Source organism: Stegostoma tigrinum, chromosome 16 (genome assembly GCF_030684315.1).
Source record: "Stegostoma tigrinum isolate sSteTig4 chromosome 16, sSteTig4.hap1, whole genome shotgun sequence".
NCBI classification, from domain to species: domain Eukaryota; kingdom Metazoa; phylum Chordata; class Chondrichthyes; order Orectolobiformes; family Stegostomatidae; genus Stegostoma; species Stegostoma tigrinum.
Window position 1 is genome coordinate 11,997,592 of NC_081369.1, and position 11,631 is coordinate 12,009,222.

General features: G+C 39.5%; 1 protein-coding gene across 2 annotated transcripts in view; it reads left to right on the forward strand.

Annotated features, from left to right (window-relative positions):
• Positions 1-11,108, forward strand: part of glg1a (golgi glycoprotein 1a) — a 126,752-nt gene extending 115,644 nt beyond the window's left edge. The window contains exons 21-26 of one of the 2 annotated variants that reach the window (XM_048546490.2): positions 104-261; positions 1,989-2,090; positions 3,329-3,436; positions 4,158-4,278; positions 6,041-6,147; positions 8,839-11,108. In XM_048546490.2, the coding sequence (XP_048402447.1) occupies positions 104-261; positions 1,989-2,090; positions 3,329-3,436; positions 4,158-4,278; positions 6,041-6,147; positions 8,839-9,006 (764 nt within the window). In that variant the 3' untranslated portion in view covers positions 9,007-11,108. The remainder of the gene's footprint in view (positions 1-103; positions 262-1,988; positions 2,091-3,328; positions 3,437-4,157; positions 4,279-6,040; positions 6,148-8,838) is intronic. The other variant, XM_048546491.2, reaches the window with a different exon arrangement.
• The last annotated feature ends 523 nt before the right edge of the window (positions 11,109-11,631 follow it).

Sequence of the window (11,631 nt, forward strand, 5' to 3'; positions counted from 1 at the left end):
AATCTAATGCAAGCACAGCCAAATGCCTGGAGTTTACACCTTGAATAGTTATTTTTCCATGTATTAACGTGCATTACTTGTCTCAATGTTTTGTTTGTTTCAGATTACCGTTTAAATCCTGTTCTGAGGAAAGCCTGTAAAGCTGACATTCCCAAGTTCTGCCAGTCTGTTTTGAATAATGTCAAGGATGGCAAAGAGCTGGAGGGTCAGGTCATCTCCTGTCTGAAATTGAAATATGCTGACCAGGTACTGACAGGACAGGTGGGCCATGCAAGAGACCATTGTATTGAATTACATGTTGATCATTTGGCTTACTCGCTACTCGCCACTGCTCTTTGTTACATACCATGTCTAAGCAATAACGTTTTGATAAATCAAAACCTAAGCTACTTTGATCAAAAACTGAGGAATGTACCTTTTTGATTATTAAAAGGAAAAAGTTGGGGCACATGATGGCTGAGAAAGAAAAATCTGAAAAGGAACGGGGTGCAGTGGATAGGACTTTAAAAGAATTAGCGTCACTATGATGGCCAATATGTTTTCATGATTCTGTAATGTTCAAAGTTTCCTTGCGACTGAATATCTGCGGGGTCATGCTGTAAATCCAATTCTCCTTTTTTTCTCAGCTCAGCTGTTGTACTAGAAACGATTGCCATATGTTAACTTCACCTCTACACTTGTATTTTTTGAAAGTGGTGGAAATATTAGTTTTGTGTTTCAAATTAGAATTCATTAAACCATTGTATACAAGTTAATGTGAGTTTACATAATAATATCTGCCCCATGAAATAATGTCATTTGTGTACATTAAGACAGGTCTTGCTCACCATATCTGAACTTACTTTGCCAGAACACTTCAAGAACTCCAGGTTTCACTGCAGATCCTTTAGAATAATCAATATGAGACAATGCTGCTCACAATATCTGACATTGCGCAATTTTCAAAATTTTCAAACCTGCCTGTACTATTTCTGATGAGCATCTACTTATAATTGCATCTTAAGAATCTTAAAAATTGGATTAAGTCAAAAAATGAATGCACTAGGCAATTCCTGTGGAGAATGAAACACCAGTATTTAATGGAAGATCACCAACCGGGGGCATAAACACTTGTTTTGATCTATCTATCTCTCTCTCTCTCTCTCTCTCTCATCTCTCTCTCCCTCCAGATGTTCACTGACTTGAGTGTTTTCCAACACACAGTTTTTGTTTCAAATTCCCAACATTTGCATTATTTTGCACACTCTATTTTACATAATACTCCATGCAGGCATACTTTGGAAGTTCAGCTCAATGAGAGCAATGGGTAACTGGTAACTAGAGACAAGCTTCCTACTGTTTGACAGGTGTTCATTTGTTTGCCAGAGCTACGTTTAATGAGAAAGTGTCGCCTCTGTATTTTTTGAATAGTAGTTTCTAACAGTGATTAAATAGCACAGGAGCTTTCTTTGTGTTAGTGGCCACCTGATATTGGCATTTTACGAAATACTGCAAAAAATTATTTTTCCAAATACTACTTAATGCTATTGCTTATTAATTAAAGATTCAGTGGCTGAATGCAGTTAATATTTTAGAGATCACTACTCCCGTTAGTAAATGCAACACCCTGTTTTTGATTTGGATGAACAGGATAAGTGTGTTTAGCTGAAATTTTCTAAACAAAAATTGTAACTGTTCCCCACTTTTGGCACTGTCAAGACTTCAGAGTTGTTCGAATGGACAGATGTTATATTCACGGTCCTCTGTGAACATAACCTTTTCAGGAACCTTTCTGGATCTTGCCCTGCAGTAAGCAGAAATAATAAGCTATTCCAGAAATAGAACTAAACCAAGAAATTTCAGTGTTGTATTTAGTTAGCTTATGGTGACCTGGTGAGCTAATGCAAATTCACATGTTTCATTTTAGAATTTTCTGAGAACAGGGATTTAACTGTAGTTTCTGTTCAGGTAGCTGAGCTGCATCTGACAGATTTTTCATATCTTGGTAGCGTTTGTCTTCTGACTGCGAAGATCAGATCCGTATCATTATTCAGGAGTCAGCCCTGGACTACAGACTGGATCCTCAGCTGCAGATACATTGCACTAAAGAGGTGGGTCAGACTATGCTGACAAGATGAAAGGTGGGGGGGTTTGAGTTATTGTAAGAAATAGTCATTTAGTCATACAGTGTAGAAACAGACCCTTAGGCCCAATTGTGCATGCTAACCAGGTTTCCCAAACTAAACTAGTCCCATTTGCCTAGTAAATAAAAATTAAAAGAACTGCAGATGCTCTAAATCAGGAACAAAAGCATAAATTGCTGGAAAAGCTCAGCAAGTTTGGCAGCATCTGTGAGGAGAAATAAAAGTCAGTTAACATTTCGGGTCTGGTGACCCTCCTTCAGGTCCTGTTCTGTTAACTCTGATTTTTTTTTTTCTTCAAGTGCTGCCAGACTTGCTGAGCCTCTGTTTTTGTTCCCATTTGGCTACGTTTGGCCCACATCCCTCTTAACCTTTCTTGTTCATGTCCCTGTCTAAAAGTCCCTGAAAAAGTGGCCCCTCAGGTCCCTTAAATCTTTCTCCTCTCACCTTAGAAATATGCCCTCTAGTTTTGAACTCCCCATCATGAGAGAAAAGATCTATGATACTCACCCTATCTATACCAGTCATGATTTTGTAAACCTCTATAAGGTCATTGCTCAGTCCCATACACTCCACTAAAAAAGAGTCACGTCTATCCAGCCTTTCCTTATAACTCTCAACCTGCAGTCCCAGTGACCTTCTTGCAAATCTTTTCTGAACCCTCTCCAATTTGATAATATCCTTTGAATGGTAGGGCGACCAGAATTGTACAGAGTATTCCAAATGTAGCCTCACCAACATCCTGTACAACTCAACATGATGCCCAACTCCTGTACTTAATCGTTTGAGCAATGAAAGCAGGCATGTTTCGTTTACCACCCTATCTATCTATGCTGAAACTTTCAAAGAAGCAGGTACCTGAATTCACGGGTCTCTTTGTTTGAAGTCCTGCCCTTGTTCATTTTACCAAAATGCAACATCTCACATCTATCCAATTTAAATTCGATCTTCCACTTCTCAGTCCATTGGCCCTTTGTAATCTTAGTTAATCCTCTTCACTGTCCATTATATCATCAGTTTTGGTGTCAAGTGCAGGCTTACTAACCATGCTTCCTAAATTTTCATCCAAATCGTTTATATAAATGACAAACAACAGTAGATCCACCACTGATCCAGCCTGAACCTTGGATAATGCAGCATAACTTGTTGGAAGGGTGGTAGATTATAACTGGAATCATCTTGTGAAGTTTGCTTTACTACTTTTTCAGATTAACTCCTTGTGTGCAGAGGAGGTGGCAGCACAAGAGCAAACAGGGCAGGTAGAGGAATGTCTGAAAATCAATCTGCTGAAAATTGTGGGAGAACCTTGCAAAAAGGTAAAGTTATTTTATAATGAATTGTTACTTTGCAAGTTAATTGTTCAAGTACTTCAAGTAAAGAGAAGCTAATCTAAATGCAGATTTACAAATTATTGAAAGTAGCAGTGCAGGTTAATAAAGCCATTAAAATGCAATCAGTGCATTAGAATTGATTGCCAAAGGGATGCAACTCAAGTTAACAATTCAGAAATTCAATTCTCGAAGCTTTTACGAAACATTGGTTAGGCTACACTGGAATTTTGTGCAGGGCTGTTTACTCCAAATACCTAAAAGATATAGAGGTCCTGGAGAAGATGCAAAACAAAATCTAGAAAAATTGTGCCTTTTAGGACCGAATCAACAGGCTGCTAGGCTATGTGTCATGAGTGACGTAGAGCGTTGTTATTATAATGCACAAGTATGTGTGGGACAAACTGGATGATGCAGAGGATCTTTGTCCTAGTTTATATCTTGGTACTACTGCAAAAGAATGTGACTGCCAATCTCACTTGTTCTTCTTTGCAAACATGGCACTGCACCCACCATATGATTGATACCAGTGTCCTTCCCACTTTTTGAAGTAACAAGTGATGTTTACTCTTTCCTTGTGTTTATGACTTATTATCACACTGCGTCACTGCCAATTGAAGTTGAACTTTAGGCTTTCTGTTACTTTCAGGATGTGACTGGAAAGCGTAGATTGCTTTTGTTCTGTTTAATTGATTTTTTTTTCCTGCAGGAGGTCTTGAATATGCTGCAAGAGAGTAAGGCAGACATCTTTGTGGACCCAGTGCTACATGCAGCCTGTGGCCTTGATATCAAACACCAGTGTGCTTCAATCCTACCTGGCAAGGGACGCCGTAAGTGAATCCGATTTGGGAATAGGTGGCGGGTTTAAGGGACTAGATTGTTCTAATTAACTTGGCAAAGGTGAGGTTGCCACAAACCCACCACTGAACTGACATGATCTGTGTTTGTTATGCAGCAGAGAACAAGGTTCTTGGAATGAGAAACATGAAAATTGTTACCCATTGTAGATAGATGATGAGGTGGTGCTCACTGTGGAAACTCAGCGTTGGGGATAAGTGTGGAGGGAGAGTTATCCACAATCCAAAACCTGGCCTACCGTTTTCACTGCCTCAAGTTTGATATTGCCACCTGACCTGTCTTCATCCATACTGCCTCCCTACTCTGGATTCTGAAGGAACTCTAAAATCTGTGACACTCTTCAATCACTCCACTGTCCCAGAAGCTGCACCTTCCTATTTAAGTGCAGGAGATGCGACATCTGTTACCTCCTGCCTTCCCACTACACAAATACTACCTTAAGTTCTTGTAACGATTCTTCTTGAAGCAATTATTTGCTTGCATATATTTTATATTTATGTATTTATATTCAGTATATTGCATTCACTGCTGAGGATATAATGTCCTCTGTATTGGATAAATGAAGCTTGGGTTGCCTCTTCGTGGCAGCCTGAAAGCATAACCCTTGGTTTCCAGTCACTTGTCATTTTAACATTACAACCCCTCTGCCTCTATATTGTTGCAGAGAAGCTCAATGTGACCTTGAGAAACAGCACCCCTTTTGGACTCCATGTTGAGCTCACAGTTTGAGATCATAACTTCTGCTCCTGATTTTTACGTGGCATGATTCTGTTGTGCTCATTGATAGATTCTCCCATTCTTGTTGCTTAGCTTCATTACCATTCCCTTTTGCTTTGGACCATCATCACTGTTGTCATTTAATTTTTCTTGCCTTATCCTTTATCAGACTTTTTTGCCTGCAACCCTTTCCCTGTGTCTGCCTTTGCTTGAAACGTGTTGCAACTTTAACTTTGTTCTGTTTTTATTGAAAGTCTTAAACATAAAACATTCACACTCTCTTGTCAGTGCTGTTTGACTTGTGGTATTGTTTCCAGCACATGGTGGATGCCAGAAATTTCAAGTGGAAACAGCACTTCTGTGAATTAAAAAAAACATGTTGAAAGCATTACAGTGTGTGTCAGGAAAGTGAAGCTGAGGCTGAGATTGGATCAATCATAATGGTATTAAATGGTGGCGCAGGTTCAAGAGGCTGAACCACCTACTGCTGCTTCTAGTTCTTATGCTCTTATATCTTTGGGCATCCTGAAGTAGTTAAAGATGTTGCACAAATGCAAGTCTTAAATTTAAGAAAAAAATGTAAGCCCACACTATGATTGTGTATTAGTAACCTCCTCTGTTAGTACTTGTAAGTTCACAAATGTTTGTGTAAAATGCTATAATAGTCTCTGGCATTTCCAGCATTCATGGGACCCAAGGATTCCAATCCTTTTTCATGATAGCTACAATACAGAAGAAAGGTATAACAGGCTTTGTCTACTTCTGCTCTGGCTCGTGTAGGAATACTTCGTCAGTCCCTGAAATAATAATTTTAGTTAACAAAACATCATTTAACTCTAATTCATTTTAAAATAAGTTTAATCTTTAATTCAGTGATTTTTTTTTACATTTTGACGATAATCTAAACCCCATTAATTTGGCAGAAATCTCATTAGACCTCTTATCAGTCTGATCCTGGCACCAGTTTCCTGTGGTTGCATTGTTGTTTATTGTGTTATATTTTTCTTGTTTCTACAGAAATGTCATGTTTGTTGGAGGCACTGGAAGATAAAACTGTGAGATTACAACCAGACTGTAAGAAGAGACTACAAGATCGTTTAGAAATGTGGAGTTATGCAGCCAAGGTAATGCAGATCAATTTTTGAGGAAGGAATCTTCATCTGTGCTCCATTTCTGGGAGGTTTGACTGATTAATGTACCCTCCTGTCCACCCTGATAATCTTCTACATGCCTGTTTATCAAGTATCTACCTACCTCTGCCTTAAAAATAATTTAAAGACTCTGCTGCCACTGTCTTTTGAGGCAAAGCATTTCAAACATTCATGTCCCTAAGTTGTAGAGTCGACATGTTGTATCACATTCTCAAGCTTACGATGAATGCATGGCCCGGGGTGGCAATAAGGGTGATCTTACAAAACATGAAACTGATGATCACACTCATTTAAGGCGGCACAATGGCACTGTTTAGCACAGCTCCTTCATGGTGCTAAGGACTCTGGTTTGATTCCAGCCTTGGGTGACCATTTGCACATTTTCCTCGTATTTGTATGGGTTTCTGCTAGGTGCTCTGGTTTCATTCCACAGCCCAAAGATGTGCAGGCTAGGCGGATAAGCCATTGTAAATGTCGGGTTATGGGCTTGGAGTGTGGGGGAGTTGGATCTGGGTGGGATGTTTATTGGAGGGTCGGTGCAGGCTGTATAGATTGAATGGACAGAATCTGCACTCTAAGTTTCTATGATTCTGTATTATTTACTTATTAAAATTTGATTTATCATTGTCACGTACACCAAGATAGTGAAAAGTATTGTTTTGCATGCTAAACAGACAAATCATATCTTACATAAGTATATCAGGGTAATAGAACAGAATGCAGAACATAGTGTTACAGCTGCAGAGAAAGATCAACTCTAACATATGAGAGGTCCATTCATAAGTCTGATGATAGTGGGGTAGAAGCCTTTCTTAAATCTGTTGGTAATTGTGGTGTAATTGCATCTGTTTAGTAAATGCTGTATACATTCAGAAACTGGGACTTCATTTTATTTTTGTAACATCTAGCCTTACTGCTGGTACACCAGCATTGGTGCATTCTGTCCCTCCTTGTTACACTCTTGGGATTGTCATTTTCCTCATTTCTATCTTTCTTGCCTTGTCTTCTTTATGTATTACTTACTTCCATATTTAATCCCTTGTCCCTTAGTTTGAAGGATTCTGTACCACATTAGCCATTACTACTCACTGGGAATACTGGTTCCAGCATGGATTAGGTGAAGACAGCCCCAATAGTACAACTCTCATTTTATCTGGTTGCACTCCCCCATGAATCAAGACCCATTTCTTCCCCGCAATCTTTGACCCATGCGTTTAAATTTAATCTTATCTATGTAATGCCAGTTTGCCCATGGCTTAGGTAGTGGGCCAGAAAAAATTATGTTTTAAGTTTTGATATGTATTTCGTCTCTTGGTGGAACTGTCCACACTGCACACTGTGCCTGCGTCCATACAGGTAAACAAGAGCTTTAAATCTTGTGGACATTTGCAAGGTGTGAGACTCCTCTGCTTTTACTTCTGTGGTTCTTTTACCTCTCTCACTTGCAGAAGTACATTTTTTGCCCTGACCACAGACCAATTCAAAAGATCTCAACTTGAGGATTTTGACTGTTTCCTGGAATGAATTGTCCAAATAACTTGCCAACCCACATGTTTGGCAGTGTCTGCTGCTCGGCCTCCGGCTCAATGACTTATAGCCAAAACTCTTCAAGCTGCAGGCGTGTTTACCATTATGCTCCCATATCCTGCAATTACTGCACATCACATCGTCATCTTTGTGTTAATTCCTTTCTTATTTTGGTTAACTTTTTGTTACCCCTACAAAGCTAAGCTTTATTACAGGAAGAAAACTTTGCTAATACTGATGAAGTCTTAGTATTATAAAAATTTTATTGCAGTTTTGTAATATAATACAAGCCAGTTATTTGGCTGTTGCCCTGTAACATGACACTTTTTTGTCTATCCCCAAGTAAACAGTCTATAGACACCTGGCCTGTCTTTCTACACTGGGTTTACTGCTCTCATTGCACTGCTTTACACAGGATTTGCTGCACGCTCTCACAGTACTACAGACTGAGTTTGTGCTCCTTCACCTGCTGCTTTACACTAGATTCACTATTCCCTTTCCCATAGCTTTGCACTGGGTTTGCTGATTCCTTTGCTTTGCTTTACACTGGGTTTGCTGTTCTGAACTTGCTCTGCTTCACTGCTCGTCGCTTGTGCTGCTTTACGCTGGATTCACTGCTCTTCTCTCACACTGCTTTATAGGGGGAGGCTGTAAAACCATACTTGAAATTCCCCTTTCGTCTCTCTGCCCTGCCTCGTTGTTTGTCAGAACTAGATTCTTCTCTCAGTGTGTAATATATACAAAAGTGTAGTTCTCTGCTTCAGTACATCTTGACTTATAAAACTGGTTGGAATGTTGGACACAAATTTGATTCATTACAGTAATGGCTGAATGTGAACAGTGTTGTTGGAGGGTAGACACATTTTTTGGTAGGTCCCCAAAGTTGGCGTCATGAAGAGTATCGCAGAGTTGTGACAAATCAGTGCAATGTAATGGTTTACTTTTTGTGTTTTTGCAGCAGCTAGTGCACTGCAAGGGTTGGTCGAAATCACCTATTTAGCTTTTTAGTGAATTCATGTTCATAAAACTGTCAGTTATTTATCAAACATCTATCGCTTGATTGTCATGGCATATAATCCTGCTTTACTATGGGCTGAAAGCTCCTCTGTTAATACAGCATTGTTATTTTTCTTGTAGGTTGCTCCAGCTGAGGGATTTGCAGACTTAGCCTATCAAGTTATGACTTCTCCATCCAAAAATTACCTTATGGGCTTGTTGGCACTGGGAGTGTGCATCCTATTTCTACTGGGCATGACCTGCGGCAGGATCACCAAACGAGTGACACGGGAACTGAAGGATAGGTAGAGCACGGCCCTAGCCTGCCTTTGTACAGCCTCTGTATAGTCTCCTCAAATAAGAGCAGCAGACACGGTCCAGTCCTTTACATTTTCCTCTCTGTTTGTTCTGCACAAATTTTATCTGCGAAACAAACATGCGAGCCAACTGCTGCTGCCTCTGCTCCAGCCGAACTCCTCTCTTTAGTTTCCTGTAGACTTGGTTCCCATTGTGTATCTGAATCACGTTCACCCAGATCAAACGAGTCTTACTAGTAGCAGTCTAATCCAACAGAGATCCTCACCTTTGGAAAGGTAACTGCCACAAATGCGACAACTCCAAAGAACATTATCAGTACGTGTAGATTGTAGGATACTTTACATACAGTCTCCTTTAGCTTCTTGTTTTGTTCCTTTTTGGTGTTTGTACAAAGCTTATTGGTTTCACTTTTTATTAGAAGAGTTATATCTTCGCATTTTTTTGTGATGGTGGGGAAGAGAAGAAGAAAAGCTGGCTACTTTTTCATCCATTGTTCACCTTGGAAATACAGTGCTGAATACTGGTGGCTTAGAAGGATCTGTCTGTGCAAATTGAGAGGATTGAGCTACCCTGTAAGATGGTGAGAGGTGTTGAACCAAATGTAATTTGCAGACTATCTGAAATATTTGGCTTTATATGAAATTGTGATAGCCATTCACATACAAATCCTGTGTTTTAATATTTGACAGATGGTAGGCTTCATGTAGTATGGCTTCACTTCAAGGGCTGATGACACTCTCACTGATGTCTTGGTTTGTTTTTTATTTTTCATTTCTCAGTTATAGTACATAAGGGGGCTATCCACAAAGCTCAAAACTGAATCCCTAAGGCAGTTTACTCTGAAAATGTGGAAAAGATATGTCCTAGGTCAGGCTAGGAACTGACCATTTTCTGAACTAAGTCCCAGTTCATTAAGATGTCCACGTATATCTCTACGTTGTTGCACTTTTATTTCACGGCTGCATTCTGCTTCTGGTACTCTGGGCAAAGGTTGATTAGTAGAAAACAAGGCAGTTCGAACTTGTTGAGGAGAATTTTAGGAGAATCAGGTAATTTCACATGAGTTGTGATTTCATCCTGAATTGTGCAATCGCATTGGCATGTATTTAGGTGGCATAGAGTGTACAGCATTAAATATTTGCTCATGGGCATGCTGTAAGAAATAGTGATTTGGTATTAAAATACTTTGAGAGAATAAACTTCTGCGGCAGTATGTTTGCTGATTTTACAAATTCTATTCAAGCAATTGCCAAATTCTACTCTTCTGAAGCATCTTTTTTAAGCTGCAAATGTAGTCATTAATGCAAGGTTAATTTGCACAAAGAACTGGTTGTTTTAAACAGCCTCAGTCATCGATAGGATCTCTGTTGGATGTGCCTGGGCTGCTACCAGTGATCAACACCATTCCACCAAACTTTGTTGTAAATCCCGTTAGCCATAGTCCTCTGCACAAATTGCTTCTGAACAACAATCTAATCAGGAAATGTACACTTTAAATACTGATCCCTTGACTGCTAACAGAAGTATCATGCACATTTTATTTTCTCCTTTTGTGTTGAATCTTCAGCCTTATTTATTGTTTACTAATAAAATCTAGCAGGGTCACAGCCTGTAATTGCTGACTCTTTTCTGTTGCCTTCTGTTTTCAGTTCTCGTGTGGCTTTGCCTGGTTACTTTGGTGACTGCCATCATGGTGAGGGGGTGGCCTGCATGTTGCAGACTTCAAATGATCTGTTTTTTTTTAATTTCCTTTGTATTGGGGTGTTTAAAATTTTTTAATACAGAATATCTGTAGTGAAATTGTGTACAGTGAGACTCTTTGGCGTCACCCTGAGTGTTGTACAGACAAGATGCCAAAAGTCATGCGTTGTACTGCTATAGGTGTTGATGTCACTTTGAAGTAAAATTTACAAACTGTCAGGTTTTGTAAATTTTTTGTGTATAAAATCCACTTCATGAACGTTCAAGATACTTGTTCCCGATCATGCTGTGTAATTCGAAATGTTAATGAAATCCTAACATACAGGCTCATTATTCTGTACAGAAGAATTGGCAGAATTTATTAATAAAACAGTCTGCAGGTTTTTAAACTTTGTCCTTTTCATCTTGCATTCATTGCTGTGTTCTTGTTGCTGAAGTGGAACCCTTGTTGACTTCGAGCAGTTTTTCTCCAGGTTTCTCTATGTTCAAGGGACATGCATGTCCTAATGACAATTGAAAGAAGGCAGCCATTTGCCCCATCTTTGTTACAGGATAAACTAGAATTTTAAGACCACTGTGATATGCTGAGCATGTAAATAAATTGGTGGCTGAGCTACCCGAGTGTTGTGGTTAGGGTACTGCAATGTGATAACTCAAAATAAAGTTATCAGAGTACAATAATTGTGCTCCATCACGAGGAGAGTATTAGGTTCAGCAGTGCATCTCTGGCACTGTATAATAGCATATAAAACCATGGATGTGCCTGGTTCCCTCCAAAGCTCACCATTCTTAATGTTGACATAGAACATAGAACAGTACAGCACAGAACAGGCCCTTCAGCCCACGATGTTGTACCGACCATTGATCCTCATGTATGCACCCTCAGATTTCTGTGACCATATGCATGTCCAGCAG